This window comes from Aulonocara sp. 'chitande type north' Nkhata Bay, linkage group LG1 (assembly GCF_057382095.1).
Source record: "Aulonocara sp. 'chitande type north' Nkhata Bay isolate Kocher_YH1m ecotype deep benthic linkage group LG1, A_spYH_male_GT1.1, whole genome shotgun sequence".
Lineage (NCBI taxonomy): Eukaryota > Metazoa > Chordata > Actinopteri > Cichliformes > Cichlidae > Aulonocara > Aulonocara sp. 'chitande type north' Nkhata Bay.
The window spans coordinates 6,660,241-6,684,190 of record NC_141344.1 but is presented as its reverse complement, the minus strand read 5'-3'; the positions used below and the strand labels follow the sequence as shown (position 1 = coordinate 6,684,190).

Genomic DNA, 23,950 nt, shown 5'->3' with positions numbered 1-23,950 from the left:
ATCCAAACACCTGAGTCATTTTCATTTTACCTATATTCGCAGCCTTTACTCTTGTATTCCATCCCATATCGTTATGAAATCTCACAGCTCCAGTTTGTTATTTTTTCAGGGAATTCCTTACAATCAAGAACTATTAGAAACAATTCAGGCTAAAACTAAAACAAAAAAGTTATTATTTTTCAAGCTGCTTAATAAGCTTGAAAACCTTCCAGTGTGACTGAACTAAAGCATTTCTGGATAGAAGAGGGGGTCAAATTGCCACCATGAATGCCAGGCACTGATCTCTAGATATCAAAAGTATGTGGTTGCAGCTACTGCTGCTAAAGCTGGCAGTTTGGCAAGCTATTAGGCCCAGGGAGCAATTCATTTTTTCACATTCACCTTTTCACTTCCATCCAAGTAGCATTTAAATCTAGCATTTTGTATTTTTTCAGGCTGCTGTTGCTTTATGTTATTTTTATTTTAAAGATCTAACAGTGTTTATGTTAAATGAATGGAATACACACAAAAATAGAGGAAATTCTTTTAAAAATTGCCCTGATACAGTTGGTCATACCATTATAAACTGTCTAAAAGAGCTGAAATTTAACACCACCTAATTAATTCAGCAATTCCATTAACCAATTAAAACAAACCGCAATGTACACTGTTTTCTTATTTGATTTTTTGGGGGGCATACTGTAAAATATTGAGGTCAGCAGGGCTAAGGTAACTACAGAAACACAGCACGAATAGTAAAAAGAACTTGTACCGTTGTAGGCCGAGCCGATGCCAGCATAAACCAGACTCTGATGGGGTAGACTGGGTGTGGTGATAGAGACAACTGGTGTGGAAAGAGGCTGACTGGACTGACTGCTACTCATCCTTTGGTTATTCTGAAAACAAATAATAAACAAAGACATAAAGTCACTAAGTTCACTCATGAAATGTTACTCTTCTCTTAGTTTGTTGCTTTTTGTGCTTAGATCGCAATTATAGTGTTCGCTAGAACTAGACTTGTAATGCTGTGGCAGCTGTGGCTACAACCGTAGCTTGCCTCCACCAGTGTATGAATGTGAGAGTGAATGAATAGTGGCATTGTAAAGCGCTTTGGGTGCCTTGAAAAGCGCTATATAAATCCAATCCATTATTATTATTATTAATGCCCCATTTCAACCACAAGATGTCAGTATAAGCTCACATCCCCTGTTTTAAAAACAAAACAAACAAAAAAACATTAATCAGTTCAAAATATATAGTTTTGAATTTCCTACACTTCCCATAGTGCTAGCAGAAGTTGCACATGAATTGAACAAGGATTTGCATTCTTCTCAACAAAACTGAATGTTTTGTAAAGACAGAAGTCTAACAGAAATCCACTAACTATTCAGAAACTGCATTTAGTTTAAAAAATGTACTTTTTGAATGTTTATGTTTAACCCAAGACTTGATAGTCTAATTTATCAGTCAGTTTCCTTTAATGACATGAAATCCTCTTCTTTTCCAAAAAGCGATATCAGTGCAATTTATTCGGCTGTCTGCTTTTAGAAAACACACAACTGAAATATCAACTGAATAGCAGCAGGTAATTCATTCTTAATTATTCATTGTCCTAAAATAGCCTATCAGTTCAGAACAGGTGGCTCATGAACTCAACTTATCACACTGAATTTAGGAGTTGTTTTTCGTTCATCTTTCAATCACGTCACCCTGAACCAGGTCATTCATTGCTCAGCAAACATAAAAACAATGGGTTAACCAACCCATACATGTCTCATTCCCTGTGTTTTCTATGGTGTCCTTGCATTTGTGGACTACAGATAATGCACTACAGAATCCAAGTTAAAGCTATCATGGTAGTGAGTAGTAGACACAGACATCCTGTTAAGAAATGCAGACCTCCTCAGTTGTTTTTGCTTTGTTGTTTTCGCCTGTTTGTGCAAAACACACTAAACAAAGCATGCCGCTTACACTAACATGTGCACAGGAGGAAGTGAAAGGCAGTTTCAAAATGATCACACTGAGGAGGAGTTGTGAGACCACAACACAACATCTTTTGCTGGAGTGAATGAAAAGCAGAAAGAAAAATATGAGTGGCTTCTTCTGTTGGTTTAAACAGGGTGGAGGCATTAGCCGTATCATGGTTCGGATTTTATAAGTGTTCCAGCTTCAAACGACTGCAAACCCATTCAGCACAGTTCCTGAAAACTAGACTCTGCCAGATTCTGTTTCCTGCAAACATGACAACAACAAATTATTTGTCACCCAGTCACCGATAATTGACAAACAGATAAGATCAACAGAATGATGAGGAATTATGATTACTTAATGTGGAATGAATGGCTGCTGATTCATCACTTCTCCAAAAGAAATTTAGTCACTCTGAATTTCAGTGACATTAAACATCGCTATTAAAACTTTAAAAGCTACCTCTAATGTGCTCTGAATTTGTAATCTAAATTATATTTAATATAGATTTATTTTACTATTCATTTCTAAATAGTCTGGATATTCTTTTCTTATATCGCACATATGTGAAACTCTTCCTTTTTCTATGAAAAGACCTCGACATTAATTTCTAGAACACCAGAAAATAGAAACTCATATCCTTCTGCAATATGTAAAAATCCCCTGGAAACCACAACCAGTAGAATAATGGAGCTGGTCGGTCACCATAAAAGGAAAAATACAAAGAAAAGAGTGTCCGTTTCCATTGTTTACTAATTGTTACATCATGTCTGAGCACAGTGTGGGAGGCAAGGGCAACAGTAGGAGAGTTAAGGGCAAATCAATAACTTCAGCGACCCGGCACAGCTGCAGAATGTGGAATCTTAAGAAAGGAAAACAGACTCCTTCTACAGTCTTCCAAGTCATCTTACACAACCATGAACTGGTGCTCTGATGTCATGTATATAAGAACCGTAACTGTGTGTACCAGGCAGCTTTTAAAGCACTTTTTTATGCCCAATTTTTCGCACTTGATATTATTTCTGCATTTCTGTTCTACTGGTACTGAGTCTAAACAAGACTTGAGCTTCCATAAAGAATTTGCACTGCCCTCACAAAGAGACATATGACTTGGAAACTTAGTCGAACTGTCGGACTTTTCAGATGAACAGGCTGTTGTTTTCCAAAACTTTTGGGCAAAACTTGAACTAATAAGCTTTTACATTCTTTTTTGTGTTAGTTTAAGCTGCTATTTAGTGTGAATGCCAATTTGGGTCATAGATTTTATGATGAGATATATATGCATTTAGTCAAATGTGTGACAAACTTCAGTCTGGAAACCCTTCAGGCTAGTCTGTTGACTCAGCCTCTGAGTATAATGGGCGATCTTTCACAGCTTCTGGCGTAGCCAGTGGGCTTTCTAAGGTGGCACTCCCCTTTTACTCTCCACACAGACGTTTTACCTAAAGCCTACTGCTACTGGTTAAATCCTAGCGTTTCCAAAAAAAAAAATCTGACTAGAAGTGGACCACAAACAGAACTTTGCACCTTGCCTATAGATTCTGCACATCCACGTGTGTTTTAAAGAGATTACGGGAACCTTAAATGTAATCAAAAGAGTGTTAGTTCACAATAAGACTGAATCTTGTTGAGTCTACTGGAAGGGACTATAAAGAAGTAGCAGTGAAGTCGGTCAAATGAGGCATGCAAGCTTTTGCCAGTATTGTCCATTCTTCAAAGGAACTATGATTTCATCTGTAAAACCACCAACCATCTGCCCCAAATAGTGTCAAACCAATTGTTCTCAAAAGTTGTTGGCCCACTCTGTGGTAATCTGTGTCATATATTTACCCTGTTCATGCCTGACTCCAGGATCCCACAGGCTTAGAAAACACAATGTACTGTTCTGATTCTTAATAAAATCCAGATCAGGAATCAAAGGTTCATGGTTTTATAGAGCTGTCAGCAGCTAGAGGACTCTTCCTAGTTCCAGTCAAAACTAAAACTACATCACATGTTACAAGCTTGATTGCTGTTCTGTATTGGACCTAAATAAATACATAAAGCTTTAGGTAACATTTTTAAGAATATTACTCATTATAAAGGCTTTTTTGTTTTGGTTATAAATATAAAAGAAAACACACTTACCAGTGTTTGCATCATTCCTTTGGAGTGGGGGATGAGGACCCGGAGGTCTGTCTTGCGGCTGGTAGGGACCATGCTGTTCCCATGAGGTGGAGGAGGAGATTTTGATGGTATGATCTTTCCAAATCCATTCACTAAATACAGACGTGTGGAGGATGTTAAGAAGTGATGGTAATTCAATTCCAACTTTCACTTAAGTGCTGATTCTAGCTACTTTTTGTAAGAATTTTGCAAAGGATATTTTTTTGTTAATGGAAAGCATCATGCATATAGCACAAGTTTTAAATATTTAGAGCTTTGGAATGCACTTGAAAATGGAGTGGAGTATTACAGTCTCATGTATTAGATCCATTAAATCAACATGTCCACAGCCAAGTTCTGCATGCGGACTGGAGAAAGTACAGCTATATATTATACAGGAGATAATCATGAATAATTCATATTTTCTCTCTCTTGGCATTACATAATGGCAGTGTTCCTGAGAAGGAGAGCACGGCCATGGCAGGAGGGGAATTATGCAAAGACAGTTTGTAGAAAGGGTTGTGGACCAAAGCATAAGGGCAGAAGAGCAGCAACAAAAACCAGGAGGGATGAAACTGAGGTGCAGCCAGGCTCCTGGAAGAACACATCCCATATCCACTGGCCTTAGCTGACCAATAGCAAATCCATCACCATCTTACATCAACTCCCACTATTTTAAGAAGCGCTAACAGAACCTCAGAGGAGCCATGAACTAATTATCAGATTATTTCTGTGGAACCTCTTTCTTATATTTCATTCTTTCGTAATTTATTGGCTAATTTTAATCCCTTAAGGCCTCTAGAAAAAAAAAATCAAGAAAACAAATAACTATTTGTTCAAACAGATCACACACAGTTAACACATGCAGCTGCTCACATGGGATCACAAGCAAAACAAGCTTGCAAAGACTGCTCCATATGCAGGGAGTTGTGTTTGTGCGTATGCAGTATACATGTCAGAGCATGTTTGTTAAACTCCTGTTGGATACATACCAGTCGGTCCAGATCCATTTTGCAGAGCCAGCTCGGAACTGCCCTGCAGGCCACCTGAGGATAAACACAACACACTCGTTAGGATTCGTTATTACGTTTTTCTCGCATTTAATGTTCTGCAATCACTAAGAACCACTCTGCATGCATCCATCTTTTTATCTTATTAATAAGATTTTAAATAAGACTGCAGCTTTAAGTAAGATTGCTTTAGATCGTTCACTTTCTATCTGCTCGAATGTATTTTCCCCAGCAGGGCCTTTTTCTGTACAATAACAGTCAAACTGTTGTTTTTATCAGATGCGCTGTCTTCAAATCAATGTTAAGAAATAAATAAATACAATGGAAATCAGTAATTCCTCCTGCGCAGAATGTTTGCATGGCTCATCTCCTGCATCTCCATTAAAAACTACTATACTGTCTAATTAAAATACATAGTTTTCTACATAGTCTCTCTTCTACTCATAATTCTAAGGCTTATCTGGACATCCTTGCACACATTCATTTTCATGTCTCCTCTGAGTTATTGTCATCGGCTCAGTGTGCAGTTTAACAGTAAGTTTAGTTACCAAAGAACAACACAAAGTTCATATTACTCACTTCCAGCACTCGGGGGTCTTTGTGAAGAGTTTATGTTTCTGTGGAGGTGCGAGTGAGGTGAGGTGAGGATACCACCGTCAGCCAAAGCTGCTGTGGCTGCAGCTAGTGCCTGGGAAGTTGCCCCTCCTCCTCCACTGTGACTGTAGGCCATGCTGCCTGGTGCTACATGCATGAAGTGCTGTTGATGCTGCTGCTGCTGGCCTGTGGACTAAGCAAGAGACAAAAAGAGCCAATCAGCATTAAAATGAAATACATGAACTGGTAAAATGCAATTGTCTTTTATCAGTTGTATTGTCTTCATCTTTGTGTCTGTGAGCATGACCAGACATATTATCACCACAGACTGTGGATGGAGGATAAATGACTGGAAGGTTCTTAATTAATGACCCTACAGAGAAAATGGGGGTGGGAACAGTCACTAAACAAAATGTTGAAAACCAACAAAAAAAACAAACAACACAACTTACAATTTTATGAGTCTTCATCATGTTGTCAAACTCTTCATTAATCTTCTTGTATTTTTCTTCAGTATTAGGAGTGAGGACATAGGATGCGTCAGCATCAGGGCTGTCGCAGCCTCTGTGTTCCTTCTTGTTAAGGGCCTGTAGGTGACATAGTTATAAAGGAGTAGCATTAAAAAAACAAAAGGGAAAAACAGGTAAGCATTGGTTAAAAAACAAACAAACAAACAAAAGCCTTTCACCACCAGTTCTTTAGTAAAAGGTTAAAATTAGTAAAAACATGCAGTTTAATGAGCATTTCCCCTGATAATCTGATTGTTGAGAGTAGAGACAGAAGAGAAAGAGTATGCATAGTCAGTACATGAATTGATTGTGGAACATTAAAATTGAGGTACTACCAAAAACAGGATGTGTATGGATCTGGTTGCTCCCTGTGTGCAATATGGTTGAAATCAGGAAGGGTAACTGACCACTGAGAACACTAGAAATCAGATTCAAGTCTCGTAACGCTCACTGTACATAGCTGCTTCTCAGACACTGAGAACACATTTGCAAATTTACAGGTTTATAGTCAAAACCTTTTTTCCCGATGCACCTTTGAGTATGCATAGATAGTGATATTTCTATACAGACTTCTCAGGCAAGGTGTTAGTCGCAGAGGTGGCAAAAGTGCAGACATTCTGTAACTAAGTATAGATATTAGTGTTAAAAATGTTTTCAGTTTTACTTAAGTAAAGAAGTACAGGCTCTGGGTTAATGAGGCAAGTTGTGTAAAGCGCTTTGAGTGTTCAGATAACGTCGGAAAGCGCTGTATAGGAACCAGTCCATTTACTTCACACTAGGCTTTTTTTTAATGTGTTTCACCTTTTGTACACAGTTTCTTACTCAGTCTACACACATAAAAATAAACCTCATCTCTGAGCTGCACCAATAAAGGTACTTAATCTGCACAATCACTGACAAACAAGATGAAACTGTAAAGTGGTCTTAAGCAAGATATTTAAGCACGTCCCTGATTATTTACTGGAAGACACTGATGTGACACTGAACCTCATCAACACCTATTTCAGCTTCAGTTTCTAAGGTGAGAAAATTTTAATGTCTCAGTATCTCAGCTCTGGAGCAGTATAGCACCTTGTGGAGACAAATATTATCTGCCTCCATATTTACTGTGAAGACTTTGTGACTTTTGAAGCCGCTGCTCTGTGTAGTTTGCACTTTATGGGTTTTCTTCCTCTAAAGAGAGGCTGCTCCATAAAGCAGACTTGCTGATCTTCTGTAGCAACCTTTTAAACATAATGAACCAGAGCACACACATATGTTTTTTAGAGCATGCTAGAAACAACTTTAAATGTAGTTCGATGGTTTTAGTTATGTATGGCAGACAGACAGGGAAATAAAAGGCAAAGAGTTGACTGTTAATGGATCCCTGAGCGTCACTGAGAGTGAGCCATCTAATTAGATTCACAACTCCTGTGTCTGTGGAAGGTTATATTACTACTGGCAGTGTAGCTTAGACAAAGCTCTACAGTGCTGTCAAAGGCAGTGCTGGTAAAGAAAATTGTACTTTGGAATAGGAACTAAATCTTGGGTTGGAATTCCATTCATGGTAAAGGCTAGAGCCCAAGACGAGTATCACAAATCATCAACATTCTTCAATTATTATAGTTATTAAACACTCACTTGCCACTCTTTTAGTTACAAAAGTCATTAAAACAAATATCTGACACTAACAACTCACTGCATGTAGTCATGTTAACATCATCAAAATGACGTGCCAGAGGTCAAAGTAAACATCAGAATGGGGAAGACTGATGACTCAGGTGTCTCTGAACATGGTGCCAGATAGGCTGGTCAGAGTATTGCAAAAACTGATGATCTACTGGGGTTTTTCCAACACAACCATCTCTACATTAAAAAGAGAATGGTCTGAAAAACACAAACTGTTCACTGAGCAGCAGTTCTCTGGAGCTGCTCTCATATTAGTACTTTGATCTCTGCCATGTACTTAAGGACAAACAGTATCTGAATATTCTGTTCACTATGCAGCCCTGTTCATCTTTTTTGATGCTAACTTGTTTAACAAGTACTTCAGACATTTTTTTTTCTGGAAAGACCCGTCTGCTACAGCCTGGGATAAAATAAGACTGACAAACCCTGTAACAACAAAACAATGAGCTAAAAGATGCTGTAATTCTCCAGTGGATTATAGGCCTCCGTAAGCACATTAATAAGTGATGGTACATTTCAAATATTTAACATCAACATGTGTCATGCATTAAAATAGAAGAAGATACGTAATTCCCACTGTACATAAAATCAAGTGAAGCATGGCATTTGCACTGCAAGCTGGTTTTGAATGATTAGGTTTAGATGACTAGTTTGAAATGCAGACCGAGTAACTGATATTTGGTCATTTTCAGCACCTGGCCTTTGGCAGATGAGTCACTCTAATAAATAAATAAACAAAAATCATGCCAATATCATGCAAGCCTGTACAATTACATAATTTCCCTGGTATCCATCACCTCATCTCTGCTCATCTCACGTCATAGCGTGAAATGAAAGGACCATCAGGGCAACACACCACCCAGCTGACTGTTGGCCCAACACATGTGCTTTGCATTCCCAGACACTAGTACTTACTTAAAGCTTTAAAAACACACACAAATCTATTTCCACAACCGCTGACCGCTTAAACAGTCACTCACTCAGTTCCTGTACAATCTGGCTGCTGCATTTCAGTTCTAGTAAATTCAAGCTAAACAGAATAACAAAGGATGCACATATTTCTGTCCATTCAGTTCAACACAAGCTTTAACTAATCCTGTCTGACTGCTTGTTTGTTGGATGCTATTGTTTGACAACTATGTTGTTTTGTCTAATTATGGGAAGAGATATCACGGTATATTATGTGGGTTACCAATTACTTGTAATTATTCAAAGTGACAGCTTTCAAACACAGTAACCATCAGGGATTTAAAAATGCTGTAAATTACAGAAGGAAAAAGGATGCAAAATGCATCCAAATTTGCAGATCTGCTGCAAAACCCTTTGACTATCCACCATCATGCTGTGCATTTTTTCAGGAAACAAATGATGTCCAATACAAAGAGTCTGGTGCAGACATTTGCAAATACATTTGCAAATATTATACATCTGTCTTCTGGCAAGACTACCAAAGGAAAACACTGTGACACATAACCTATATTGAGATAAAGGCATTGGAACGTGTCTCTGTAAACAAGAAGGCCAGGAATGTTGTTTAAAAATTCATCTGTGCTTTCAAAGACTGTCTGTCGTGTGAAAGTAAGCTCTGGCACAAAGCCTTGACTTAGCTGCTGATTAAGATCAAATGATCACACTAATATCTATTCTGGTCCAAGTGTCACATTAACAACAGACAAAAAAAGATGCAGGAAAAGCCCCTATCTGCCTGCTTTAAAGCTTTAAAATTCTGGCATTCTAATGTATACGCACTGTAAGTCTTCACAGTACCTTGTAAATATATGTGACACAATACCAGAGCAAAATGTACCATTCCAGCAATGAGATTAAGCATATAATGAATGTGTAATTATTATTAATGATGTGAGGAGACACGAGCTTGACATGAGCTCTTTTAGTTGCTCCGCTCAGAAGTTTATTAGTCTGCAATCATTCTCTGATTCAGGTGAGCCCTGTGCTTGACCTTGCAACAGCTGCTATCAATTATCTAAACACACACTTTCTTTGAATATTACATACTAATTTTAAAGAATTAAACAAACAGCTTTCATTAGAGATGTGACAGTGGATACAGTACCCCACAGTATGTATCTCCACAGATGCTGGTTCACAGCACTACATCATGTCTGGGCACTATCTTAAAGTGGCTGTTAGAGGATATGACAGTGTGTATGTGTGTCCTTATCATCTCAAATGTCAAAGTCGGCTTTAGTAGATCTCCAAAGGCATCTGGATCACTGCCACCATGAGGCACGAGCTGCACCACTAAGCATCTTGACATGTGAGGGTGACGTCTTGTTGCTCTCGGGGCAACATCACAGATAAAATAAGACCCCCTCTTTCTCTGGAGCGAGTCTTTTCCAGTCGGGTGATTGCCCTACAGGCTAAGAATAGGCCAGGCATGGGAGTGCTTGAGGAGTGATCCAATGCATCTCTGGCAGAGAGAAAACGCACAGCTCGCATACTTTGAAAGGCACACTTACATTTCACAGATTGCTTTCACATGAAGCATCCTGTCACACAGAACTAAACCAAATCAGCTGTTGTGCGTTTTGCCACAGTGCCAGGTTTCACTGTGTTGTAGCGTTCTCTTTCTGTTATGCTTTTCATTCATCTCTGGGCTCTGCAGGCTGACAGGGCTGCACTGCTGCATACCTTGGACAACTGCTCTGTTGTTGTTGAAACTCAAGTCTGCTGGACACAAACTTGTCTCAATTATTATGACAAAAGTAATCTGTTAGTGATAGTAGCTGAACAGTGAGGACTTTGTAGCTGTTTTAGCTGGCAGGCCGTTATCATTACAGGTTTGCTTGCTTCCACCTCCATTTATGGTTGACATTACATTTTCATCTACACACATGGAGACATTTCAAAAGCCTAGTGCTTGTAACAGTGTATGCTAGTCTATCGCAAACACATTGTTAGGCATGGAGTATAGGGTTTGCAGAATTACTCTGGTTGTGGAATGAACACAATCCATGGAAAAGAAAGTTTCTTTGAAACACCATCAGAACCAAGTACATGGAGAGAAGGCCTTTCCACGGGAATATTTGTACAGTTGTTTTTGTAATTTCAGTGAACTGGTCCTTTAAATAGCTTACAGGAGCCACTTTTTACTTGAATGTGAAGAAATTGTACTTTCATGAAGTATACAGTTAGTAATCCAAGTGATTAATTAGGATTTATGAGCAGAAAACGACCCCTTGTTCTGCTGCCAAAACTGTTTTATTAGTTTAAAATTTCCTGATTTCCTGAACACTAAATTATAACCATGTGTAAGAATTTATCCAACCACAGAAACTTTGGAGATTATAAAATATGCTCTCATTTATACCAGGTTATCTGCTGCCATATTTGACATTTTTACTTTTTAGATGTCAGCCCTGTGTCAAATAATTACTAGTTATTAACGGTTAAGGAAGTTGCTGCTGTTGTGCCATATGGATATATGCACCCAACCCTTGCATACTCTGTGACATTTATGAATAACTGCTGGTGCTTGAATGTGCTTAAAAGTCAAATTTATCCTACGTGCAAAGAAAAAACTGTTTTTTGTAAGGCAGGGACTTCATGGCTTCCTGTTTATTGTGTCGTGAGCTTTACTGACACCATGAGAGTTGGCAAAAAAAAAAAAAAAAACACAAACAAAGATTGGGTTTTGTATGGTAAAAAGTTACCATACAAAAGTATGAATGATATCACTCTTAATTTAATTCAAACACGAAAGGGACTAATACCGTTTCTCTAAATGTTCATCTATTCTTTTAAAGCACTAATAATGGAAGGCTGACTTTATGGTATTGTTGAAAAGGGGAAGTTTATTAATACCCTTAGGTATGATGTTTCCACTTTATGCTTAGTAACGCAACAAGATAATGAAGCCGATAATGCAGCTTGTCAGTTAGTTCATCCAAATCAATGCCATGGATACCCTTTACAAAAAAAATAATGAAAGAGAAATATCTGAAGTATTGCTAAGATTGATCACATACTGAGAAATATTCAAACTTTATATCAAAACATTTACCTACACTTTCTGTTAAACAATGTAAAGGAAGACAAAGTATGCTGGTATTATAGCAGCATCGCTCATGTGCAGATTTCCTGTGTGTGTCAAAACCAGCCGAGCTATTTGTGTGTTGAAGAGATAGACATCAGCAAGCATAATACTCCATCAAACAACGACAATGAATCCAAAGAAGCTTTCCGCTTCTCCTTCCAAACATGGGAAGACTGTTGTAGCCAGTGGGGTACTACTTTACACATAGTCAAATTTCATGCCTAAATGTTGCAAATAGACTGACCGATATGTAAAAGAACACCTCTCACTTTCTAAGCTTTGTTTTAACCAGCTTGTCTGTATGCGTGACATTTGCGGGAATAAACAAATAAAGGCTCAAAGCAGGCAAATCAAGGCCTATTGGCCTAGAGAGCAGTCACAGGTGTCTGCTTGTGGTTAACAGCAGAATAGACAGGGTCATAGTCCTTAGAATCATTATGGGCAACATCAATGATGCATATTAACTGCCTCCACCACCACCACTGTCACCACATCGAAAATTAATTCAGTGTTCGGTGATTGTAGAGTTTGACGAGACTTTCCAGGTCAACAAGCACGTTTCTATTCTGCACTGGCTTATGGTTTTATTTTTCTTTTCAGCACAGTGCCTGTAGTTACCCTTGAAAAACAATGTCACATTTCCCGGGGAAGGTGAAACATTTGAAATAACAGTAAATTTAGAGCACACTGGAAAAAAGACTTGGCCAGACTCTACTGAAACAAACTTAAAAACCAAAGCTCCTCTTTTCCAGTAAGTGGAGCCATTTTGGAAGTAAATACATTCGTTTGGGAAGCTTGAGTTCCTTACAATTAACATTTGGTACAGCACTGCCAAGCGTGTACATGTGGAACCATCTTTATGAGATCACATAAGAGTGATGAAACTGAAGACAGTTTGGTTGCTCTTCAGTTTGATACAGTTCTTTCCTTAAGATTGCAAGTTGAAGACTTGATTAAGGTTCTGGGAAGTCTAACTAAAGTTAGGTTAGGATGACAGTGGTTATGGTTTGAATTAGTGTAAGACCAAAGAAAATGAAAATTAATCCTCTGAAAGGATGGAAACAATACTGAGCGTGTGAGGAAAGAGTGTGGGAGCAGTAAATTCAGGCTTCCGGAGAGAAAAACACGCATTAGAAGCTTACATAAGCAGTTACAAAATGAGTCACAATGACCATTCATTTTTAATGGCAGGGACACCGACTAAATGCCATGAAAACAGAACAGAGCTGCTCAGGGACCAGTCTCAACAGCATCACCACACTGATGACGCTGTGGGACCAAGCAGAACGGTGGACAGCTGGGTCTTATCACTGTGAACAGTCTCAATTGAGCTTTTCTGAGGTCCAGCCTATGTTTCATCATTTTTTTTGTATTTCCTTTTTCACTGTGTGACAAAGTGGGTGAGAGTACCACTTGTCTATATTCTTAGTTAACATTCTTGTTTTGATTTAACCATATTTCACATGTGATCTGCAATAGGCAAACGTCTACTATCTCGGGTTTATGTTTTGCACTTTTACAGATTATATAATATAACATCTTGGTTTAAATCGACTCCTATAAGTTTGTTAAATTGACATGTTCTTTATTTCAACTGTTAATTTGTATTGTTTAGAACTTACCTTACCTACCTGTCTTCCAGAAACAAAAGGAGGAAATGTAGTTTTACTTCCTGCTTTATAGCTTCTGGGTTCTTCTGAGGTCACAGGAAGAGACCAAGTGCGGGAGGGGAAGAACTCTTGTAATTTAATAAAGTTGATTTTAGAGGGTTTATGAAGAAATAGATTTATTGTTGTAATACGTATTGATTACACCACAGAGTTTATGTTGCCAGTAAAGAGTAGCAGTAGAGGTTTGAATATAAATATGTTCATCTTACCTACCGAATGGAATAGTCCAGAGGAGAAATCTTAAGTGAACTATTTAAGCAGAAGAACTCAGGTGTTTGAGAAGAAAGGTTCAGGTCAGTGTAGCTGTGTGCAGTTTGACCTTAATTTCCATTGATTTAAGTTCAGTTATGTTTATTTGAACTGAGTTAATTATAGAGTTGAGTTTCCTATTTGTTTCTTTGTAAATATTGTTTGGGTCACAAAATGGTGAATAAATCACTTGCTACACTGGACAGCATCAGTCTCCTGCACTTCTTTGACCGCTTAATTCAAGTCTTACCACACACTGACACTGAAAAGAAATGATAAGTAGACTAGTATACTAAGTAGATAAGCATAGTAAGGCATTTGTTCTGCTATGTGAAGTGGTTTAGAGTCAGGTGTATATTGAAATGTATTGCTATAGACAGAATTTGTAATCAGAACTCTTTACCTTACGCTCATTCACCACTTTCCACTACTCTTTCCTAATCAGAAGGTTCCAGGTTCAATCCCTGGCTTTTCAGTCTGAGAGCTATTCTTCAAAACCCCAAGTTGCCCCTGATGTATCCGCCGTCTATGAATGTGTATGAATGGCAGTGTATGAATGTGTGTGAATCATAGGTTAAAAGGACTTAGGCATAGAAAAAGGTGCTTGTATTAATGGGTGACTGTGATAGTAATAAAATGCTTTGAGATTAGGAAAGTGCCAGTCCAATTACCACTTTAATGCCACAGTAAACACAGTAACCAGTAGACATTAACATACGGTTAAACGAATATTCTCAATGACAGGCTACATTCATCATCAGCAGAGTTTACAAAGGTGGAATTTATGGCTGCGCAGTTATTTGGATTGAGTTACATGTTACACATGTACCAGTACTTCCTGATGCTCACCAAACAAGTTTTTTAAATTCCCTATATTGAACATTTGGACCAGTTTAGAGACTTTCTTAAATGACCTCTTTAGTTATTTTATTGCCTTCTTTCATAGTGGAACTCAGCCAGTTTTATTTTACCACTTTAAATCTTAATAACCTTTAGAGTTCCTATTATGCAGTAACTGTAGTACTGTACTGTAATCAGCATGAAATGAGCACACTGCTTGAGCACTTTTATTCGTCTAGCATCACCTACATGAATTCTTCTTTTATTTTTGCCTGATCAGTAGGACTATTCTCATTTTTACTTGTGTCGGATGGGGGACAGTTTCCTCACAGAATGCACCAGTGTAAACTAGTAGAAGGAAACAGCTGCATGCCTGTCTGTCTCTCCTGAACCTCAAGTGTTACTCAACCCTTACATCTGGCCTTTACTTTATAAAGATCAGCACTAATGTGTTCAATGAAATAACACATCATAAGCAACGGAAAATCTATTTCTCAATATTTCATAAAGAGGAAGACAATACTGAAGGCAGCACCTAAATCCTCTGGAGTTACACTTTCTAGGAATTCATCTTTCTAAAACACAACTGCAGGCATTTGTTTCCCTAATCTGCTGAATGGATGCTGCAAGAGTTGATCAATGCACTTGCGTGCACAATGAAATAATAACTCAGCATTATATTCTTGCTAAAATTTAATTCGTGTTAATTCAAAATCAGCTGCAGCATGCGATGTGTATTTGCATACTACAGTCATTAGTGCTGAGTGATGCAACCTAACAGGTTTCAAGAAATGACCCACCAAAAGACGTCTCTACAAACAGACTATCCAAAGGTCAAAGCAGTGACATGAGTAAAAGGTTAAGAACAGCGTCCTACCACGTACCTCGACGATGTCAGAGTTGGTTCTGCTCTCGTGGGGTTCGTTGTATTCTGTGTACTTCAGCAGGACTTTATCCATGTCGGTACTGGCGTACTGAAACAGCTTGTTGGAGCCATTGAAGATGATGAGGGCAATTTCACAGTCACACAGAACACTTAACTCGTAGGCCTTCTTCATCAGGCCAAACTTTCTCTTCATGAAAGTCACCTGGAAGAACAAAAGCCAGAGATCAGCCTAGAATAGCTAACCTACAACAGGTCAAATAAAGGGTCATACCTGTTGGTTCTTTCTAGATTTTCACAAGCAAGTCAGAGTATTTATAAAATTAAGGCTACACGGCATCCAAAAATATTTTTGAATGTGTTCTGTCTGAAGTAATAAATCACCGTTTGCTTTGTACTCTGTGCTGTGTGTTGAAAATGTTATAAATCTTTCAAAAAAAAAAAAAACCTGTTTACAGTAACAATTAAATTTTTTTGTCTTCATAACCCAATAATATTAAAAAAATGTCTTTTAAAGCAGTGAAATCTAAATAGTCCATCTAATGGCTTCTGAACAGGTAATCCGCAGTGCTTTGCCCCGTGGCCTCTGATGTGAATGTATGGTGCAATGATAGCAATAGTAATACAAATCTGCACTAACATAAATGTTTCATTTTAGGTGTTTAAACAACTCTTCCAAAACAAGCGATACATTTGTCAGCTCATCCTACCGCCGTGTTCACTGGCTGATAGTTTTCAGAGAAAAGAGAAGAGAATTAAAATGTGTGTGTAAGTGTCAAACAGGAAGAGACAAGGGGTGGGGGATCTCTAGTTCTCTAGTTCTGCACTTCTGAAAGAACGCAGTAATAATCTGGAAATACTAATTCAGTAACACTGCAGTTTCTAGTGGAATGTTACTGAATGAGTGGAGTGGATGGGAAAGGTAGGTGGGGAAAGAAACTATGTAATGTTTCACCTCCCTTAATGATTACCATCAAGGTGTTCAACTTTATTAGTAAGACAGAGGGCTGTGCATAAACATTTTCGGCAGAAATACAGTCAAACCCCCCTTTAAGCTCATACTGTAGTGTTATATTGCACCATGGCTTATAAAGTAGAACAGTCATTCTTGACACCTCCATATTCCTCCAGACCATAAAGCTAAAACATATTGTTTGGAGTGGACCATTTACAGCTCAGTGTAAACCCACAGGTCACACATGGATCATGCTCTTATCCCTTTATGGTGTGTAGCTCACTCCCTGCAATGAATCATCTGTATTTATCTGGGTATGTCTTACTTCTGTCATAGCTTCTGGGATCCTGACTCATATCTTTTCAGTTCCAGAAGCTTCTGCAGACTCACATCTCAAAGCTTTCTGGCAATGTTGAGTGTCAGGTATATTTCTTTTTACATGGTTATTTCTGTAGTTCAGTTCTTTACACTTTCCTTTACACTTATTGTTCTGAGCACTTTTACAGATCTTACCATACCGCTGTCATGACACTCAAGCATCATTATGGCCAAGAATTATAACAGGAAGTGTCTTGATTATTACCTCTGTAAAATATAATTGGGACTAGAGACAGATTTACAACTTTCAAAACAGCCCAGTTGTACGAAACTGTATACCGACACAGGACACATTATTATTAGAGCTAAATCTAAACTATTCACAGTCAAATAACAAAAATCTTTTTCTCTATTTTTAGCTTTTAGTTGCTTTTCTGCCAAACGATTTATTTAATTGATGGGAATTCTAAATAATACCACTTGAGTGATGGCTTAGTGGTGTTTCAAGAAACTGTGTGCACAGTACCTGTTTAGTAGAAAATATCCACTCCTCTGACATTCTTTTTTACTTTTCCTGTTTTATGCATTCCCGAAGTGAGGAAACCATTTTATATCCTGGTATTATATACAGTATGTCATTGCTTTACATACTACAGTTATAAAGCAGAAATAAGACAGACTAACTTTGATCTAACTGCAAGTCCTAAAAAATTCATATCTTTACTGTTACAAAAGTATTTAACTCTATTTGCAGTAAAATAACGTTGTTTTCTTTCATTTATCGACAGCTGACATTGTAAAGCTAGTTTGACTATAGTCTACATGGTAAACCCTCAGATGGGTAAATATGTGGTCTCTGGTTTAAGCCTCATTTGAAGAATTTTACTCAATGCACTGTAGATTGACTTTTCTTTTTTATAGTATAGAACACCAAATATACATTGACTGGGACTGAATTATTTGCACACAAACATTCATAAACATTTTTATTTTCTTCCCATCCGGGCTGCTATAATGTAATGTGTGCCTAGTCGCAATATTTTGTATAGTAATTCTCGCAGAATCGTTTTTGCAAACATGTTACAGTAACAAGATTAAATGATAGTGGTGAACTGAATGACAGTCTTACAGTTTGGGAAATAAACACGTCCTGAATTCGTAAGTGTGCTCCCTTGTAAAAAAAAAACAAAACTGTACAGCTTCAGACAGAACTGAAAAACAAAAAAAAAACAAAAAATAAAAACACATGACATAAAAGTTATGAATTGATTAGCATGTCATTGAGTACAATAAGTATTTGATTCCCTTACTTAGTACTTGAGTACTTAGTACTTCGTAGAGACAACCTTGTTGGCAAGCACAGCGGTAAGATGTTTCTTGTTGGTCACCAGATCAGCACACATCTCAGGAGGGAATTTGGCCCACACCTCTTCACAGAAACTCTATAAATTATTTTAGCTTTCTTGGCTCCTGCTTGGCAACTCATTGATGTACTTCTTCTTCAGCCACTCCTTTGTTGCCTTGGCAGTTATTTTGGATCATTGACAGGCTGAAAGGCCCATCCAGGACCGATTTTCAATGTTCAGGTTGAGGGAAGGAGGGGTTTTTTTTATACATGGGTCTGTCCATTGGCCCCTCACTGCAGTGAAGCCATCCTGTACCCTTAGCAGAAAAACAGCCCCCAAACAGAACGTTTCCACTTCCATGCTTGATTGTGGGGATGATGTTCTTTGGGTTATACTCAGTGTTTCCACAAACACAGCAAATGAATGTTATGCAAAACTTTCATCTAACCACAGTTTTTTTCTCCCAAACCTTCTCTTAATCATTTAGATGTTCACTGATAAACTTAAGATAGGCCTGTACACATGCCTTCTCAAGCGAGGGGATGTTGGGATCATCAATCCATTACAGCATATTGTGTTACTAATGAAGTGCTTGGTGACTGGGATACCAACTGCCTTGAGATCAGTTACAACCTTGTCATGTGTAGTTCTCGCCTAAACCACCAACTTTCTCATTTTTATTCTCACCCCATGAGGCAAGATCTTGCATAGAGCTCAGACTGTGGGTGACTGATGGTCACTTTGTTTTCCATTTTTTAATAATCTTAGCAGAAGTTCACCTTCTCACCAAGCTTTTTGCTGATGGTCTTGTAGCCATTCCAGCAGTCCACAGTCTTGTCCCTGACGTCCTTTGACAACTCTTTGGTCTTGCCCACGGTGGTAGATAGGTGGAAATGGAAGAAACTGATTCTGTATATAAGTGTGTTATATCCACATAATGAGATGAAATCAGGAGCACCTGTAACTGACTGATTGATTGATTGGCTGTGTGCCCATGTGGAACAGGAATTACAATCTATGGGAGCCAGAATTCTGTCTGTAGAGAATCAAATACTTACTTCACCCAATGACATGCAAATCAATGTATAACTATTATTTAATGTTTTCTCTCTGGATCATTGGTTCATATTCTGCCCCTCTCCATTAAAATGAAACCATGAAAATTACAAACTGTTCATTTCTTTGTAAGTGAGCAAACGTGCAAATTCAGCAACATTAAACAATCAGTTTCCAAAGGCATAAGGTCAGTTAACTTGTAAACTGTTGTCTCTGAAAACAAGTTTCAAGTGATACTATTTCTTGAGCATAACTTGCAAATACACGTGAAAAGAGATTACCAAAAACTACACTGTTCCTCTTTTAGAGTGTGTGGCTGCATAAACACCATCTATCACTAGTGCATCTTTCCACTAAAGCCAAGTCATTGCTGTATATTGTGCATGATGTGTGATAGTCTGATACATTAAAAAGAGGAAAAACTGCTGAAAACACTTCATGCACTTGACAGATTAAAAAAAAAAAACACAAACCAACTTCCCAAAATAGAGTACAAGAACCTAAATATACGGCAGACTCAAGTGATAGTGCACGCCACACAACTGAAGCAGTGTCTATCTAAAAATGCTTCAGCCAAGACAACCAAACATCAAATATAAACATTATCCCAGATATTTATTTTCCAGCCACATCCCTATTTCCAGAGTCTGTGCCTTCCTTCCAGACAGGCTGGTATTTGTTGTGCTGTTGGGGGTGATATATATAGAGGAGACAGACAGAGAGGGATTCCAGTGGGCAGCAATGTGGCTGCGTAAGGAGACGGTGAGGAGAGAAGGCCACTGTGTGTCCCTAACACTGACCCACCCTGCTAATGACAGGGTGCTGTCCGGACCCAGCTAACCCCAAATTACTGCCCTCGCCACCAGCTGTGACCACTACACTCTCAAAAGTGAAACAGCTTAAAGAAACCTCTGGGAGCTTCTTAGATTTAAACAAAAGTGTACCAGCAAAAGGTTGGGTGCAGGATGCTTTTACAAAGTGTTAATGAACCTATCAGTACGTGCTCATGTACATAATATGTGTCTTTTTATTAGAAACGGGTACCTGACTAAAATGGCACTTCTACTTTTATGCGGCTCTTTGGGATCGTGGAATCAGCACAGTGAACGTCACATTTTTAGAGTGTGCTCTGAGCAGGAGCGCCACATGGGCCACACATCGACACATGAGATATCACGAAAACGAAACATAACAATGAAATAAATGCTAAAACTAGAAGGTGTTCTCAACAGTTAAAGTACACAGCAGATTTCAGCACTGACATAAAACAACAACGCAAAGATATTTTGCGCAAAAACTAAAGACATTTAAGAAGACAAAGGAAGAAGACACTCACCTGTCGGTTCCTCTCATCAACGATACGGGTGATTTGAATCTTCTTCCTTCCCATTGCTAAAGCAACGTCCACCAACAACCAAAGATGAATATCAGAGGGCTCCAAGTATATAAAAATTTAAAAGACAATCCTCAACACATAGTCCCCCTGTCAGCTCCTGTTAGTCCATCAGCTTAGCATGGCTTTCTGAAAGAGAGCAACAATCAGTGTTAACTTAATCATTGTTTATTTACTGTGTACAAGCAGTCACAGAAACAGTTCTATTCAGCAAAGATATTCAAATACTTGGACAAATCATAGAGTGCAAAGGGTCACACACTGCTTACACTGAAAATGCCAGTTATGCAAGGAAAGAAGGAACAGAAAGAAGAATGAATAATAAACATACATTAGTCAGGGACACAAAATCCATTTCTACCATTTTGAAATTTTCCTCTGCAGTTTGGCATTTCACATTTTGCTGTCACTGTTGATTGCAGTTTTGTAGAAAGAAGGAGGACATCTTTTCAAAACACCATAAAGAGAGCCATTAAGAGGACACGAAGCGAGACTGACTAAACACGTGCTGGTCCAACAACAAGGATATGATCCCTCACCAGCTTCTCAACTACTACTGCTGGAACACACAATTGAGCCAAAGACTGAACTTTCTGTTTGTTCTAGAGAGCGTTCCTTTCACTCCGGAGCTGAATCTATAATTATAAAGAGACACATGAGCACAGACACTGTAATACATAGAGAATAAGCGTCATACTGTATGTACCATACTTCATCACACGCCTCTGTATACTGTAGCTTGCACCAACCTCTTCTTTATCTGCACCAACCAGGCCAGCTGTCTTTAGTGGATTCACCTCTGCTTTCTGGCTTTCTCCTCTTGCAGGAGTGACCACCTGCCTTGATGCGTCCCTCCTTTCTTCAACCTCAGTGTTTCTGAGCCCTGCCTTCCCGCAGAGCTCCTTAGCTCTTACCTAATCTCATCTGATCTGGGAGGAGGCAGAGAGTGAGACGAAGCCAGGCTTTATCCTAACCCTCCCTGGATTATTGCAGCATGTGGAGCCCAGCGCTGAGCCACCAAAACCCCCACAGCAGACCCAGTTCACAGGGTTGAGAGATAGAACAAATGCATTTGTCTTTCACCAGAGAAAATGTATTGGTTATTTTTATAGATTTAAATGTAGTGCACATATCTTAAATGGTAATATAGTTAAATACCACTAAAAAAAAAACCCCCACACACACTTAAATTTTCCAAAATACCATTTTAATTCCAAATGTATCTTAGCCCACTTTGTTCTTGTTCCATTTAAATGATTATTTGAAACCCTACATTTTCTGTTTTTGTTTTAACATTTAAAGCAAAGTTATATTTAAACACAATTAATTTGCAAGAAAAGGCACGCTATCACTCTAATGCTTCCTGTTCACCATCGCCGAGATTCCAACTGACCCTTCGGAAGTCACGACAGAATATAAACTGTAACAGACAAAGACTCCTTGTATGTTTGGGATTTAAAGGTCACACGGATTTATCGGTTTTACAATCTGGATGATTTGATGGGAAGACACAAATATTTTAAAAAGAGAGAAAGAAAATCCTTTCCATGATACTCATCCCTGCAAACATCATCATCATGCAGATATTTATTTCAGCCTGTGCTTTTGAGTGTTGAATATTTGCAGTGTTCTAAGTTTCAATCAGATAAACCCTGGTATTGCTCTGGTATTATTAGGATAACAGACTGGACTTTGTACTATCTTAGTCACAGCATTCTGTTGTTAAAACATGATGATCTGCTTAAATCTGCTAAATTTTAACACTTCAGGTCACATTAAGTAAAGTCATAACCATAACTAGCCTCTTAGCCGGCCTATCTGAATAAATGGGACTGCCCCGTTAGTTGCTAGTGCCAGAAATTACTTTAGTTTGGTGTAAAATGATTTTAGAAGATCTTAAATGTTAAGAAGGGAAATGTTTATTCTTCCAATTTGGAAGCCTGCTGAATTAGAAACAGCTGAATGTGTTCATTGTTTGCTATTATATATTTATATCAGTATAAATGTGTTCAGTATAAATGCATCTTATGTAATAACATTGAAAACTTACCTGAGATGGTGCTTTTTCATTTTGTAGCAGATTTAAAGTTTGACATTATTGCAAAAATCTTTCAAGAATCTGCTGCTTCACTGGTCATTAATGACCTCTAATCATCTATCCATTTTCATAACAGGCTGGAGTCTGTCCCAGCTGTCACAGGGCAAGAGGCCGAGTATACTCTGGATAGACCACCAGTCTACCATAGAGACAGACAGACAACTATTCATGCTCGCATCCACACCCACGACCAGTTTATAATCACCAATTAATCCAACATGTCTTTGGACTGTGGGAGGGAGCTGGATAACAAGGAAACTTTCGTGTTGTGACAGTGCCGCTGCACCACCATGCTGCCTATGATATGAAAAATATGGTGGCTAAAATCAGTACAATAATTACTTTGAACCAAGCTGCCAACTTGCCAAATTAATAGAAGTGTTGTTGTGGAAGCAATTTGCATCCATATATAACTCAGATTATGTAAGATTTACATTAGAAACCACTAACTACTCCAACACTTTGTACTGAAATTGAGCACTCAAAGTGCTTCTATGCTACAAGCTGCATTTATCCTTCCTATTTCAAGTAAACTCTGATTGATGCATCGGAGGCAGCAGGATTCAGCTTCTTGTCTAAGGAAACTTTGACATGCGGACTGGAGAAGCCAGGAATTGAACCACTGACCCTCCTACTAGGGGACAGCTTGCTGTTTCTCTTACCACAAAATGCATTCTGTGGGAATATTTCCTATCACTTTATTTGCTTCAAAAAGAAAATGTGGAAAAATGTACCAAAAAAAGACAAATGTTAGGTCTGTTTGTCTTTTTTGAATTGCACTAATGCTAACCTTTTTAATGGGATATTTTTATAATTAAAGACAAATTAAAGTTTGTTTTTAAGACCCCTTTACTTATTACACACTAGTGTTAGATTCTGGACTGGATAGTGGACCAGTGCTCTTTTCTAATATATTTAGCAACTCACACATTAAGTGCTTAATAGTAGGAGGACACAGCACAGGACTCTGGGTTCACCTTCTCTTGTGTTTTGTCATTTTTTGGCTACATCAGGGGAAGATTGTGGTTTCCCTGAAATATTAATACATGTAACATATCGAGTACTTTATCATTAGTTAGCCATCGCTTTGACTTTTTCCCCAAAAAAGGTCCGTCAAGGGCCTAAATATAGTCATAGAAAGGTGAATAATTTGTAGCTGCCATGTGTTAGTATTGTAAGCTAGAAAATCGATGTCAGTGAATAATTTGCAAA

At 38.3% G+C, this 23,950-nt stretch overlaps 1 protein-coding gene across 3 annotated transcripts in view; it reads right to left on the bottom strand.

Annotated features, from left to right (window-relative positions):
• Positions 1 to 23,950, bottom strand: part of LOC147338592 (myocyte-specific enhancer factor 2A-like) — a 45,737-nt gene that overhangs the window by 3,442 nt on the left and 18,345 nt on the right. The window contains exons 1-8 of one of the 3 annotated variants that reach the window (XM_086307876.1): positions 21,390 to 21,535; positions 20,584 to 20,769; positions 15,574 to 15,777; positions 6,149 to 6,283; positions 5,682 to 5,889; positions 5,085 to 5,138; positions 4,075 to 4,205; positions 752 to 875 (exon numbers count right to left, since the gene is read on the bottom strand). In XM_086307876.1, the coding sequence (XP_086164002.1) occupies positions 752 to 875; positions 4,075 to 4,205; positions 5,085 to 5,138; positions 5,682 to 5,889; positions 6,149 to 6,283; positions 15,574 to 15,777; positions 20,584 to 20,637 (910 nt within the window). In that variant the 5' untranslated portion in view covers positions 20,638 to 20,769; positions 21,390 to 21,535. Of the gene's footprint in view, positions 1 to 751; positions 876 to 4,074; positions 4,206 to 5,084; positions 5,139 to 5,681; positions 5,890 to 6,148; positions 6,284 to 15,573; positions 15,778 to 20,583; positions 20,770 to 20,909; positions 21,311 to 21,389; positions 21,536 to 23,950 lie in introns of those variants that run through there. The other 2 variants (XM_086307959.1, XM_086307797.1) reach the window with 2 other exon arrangements.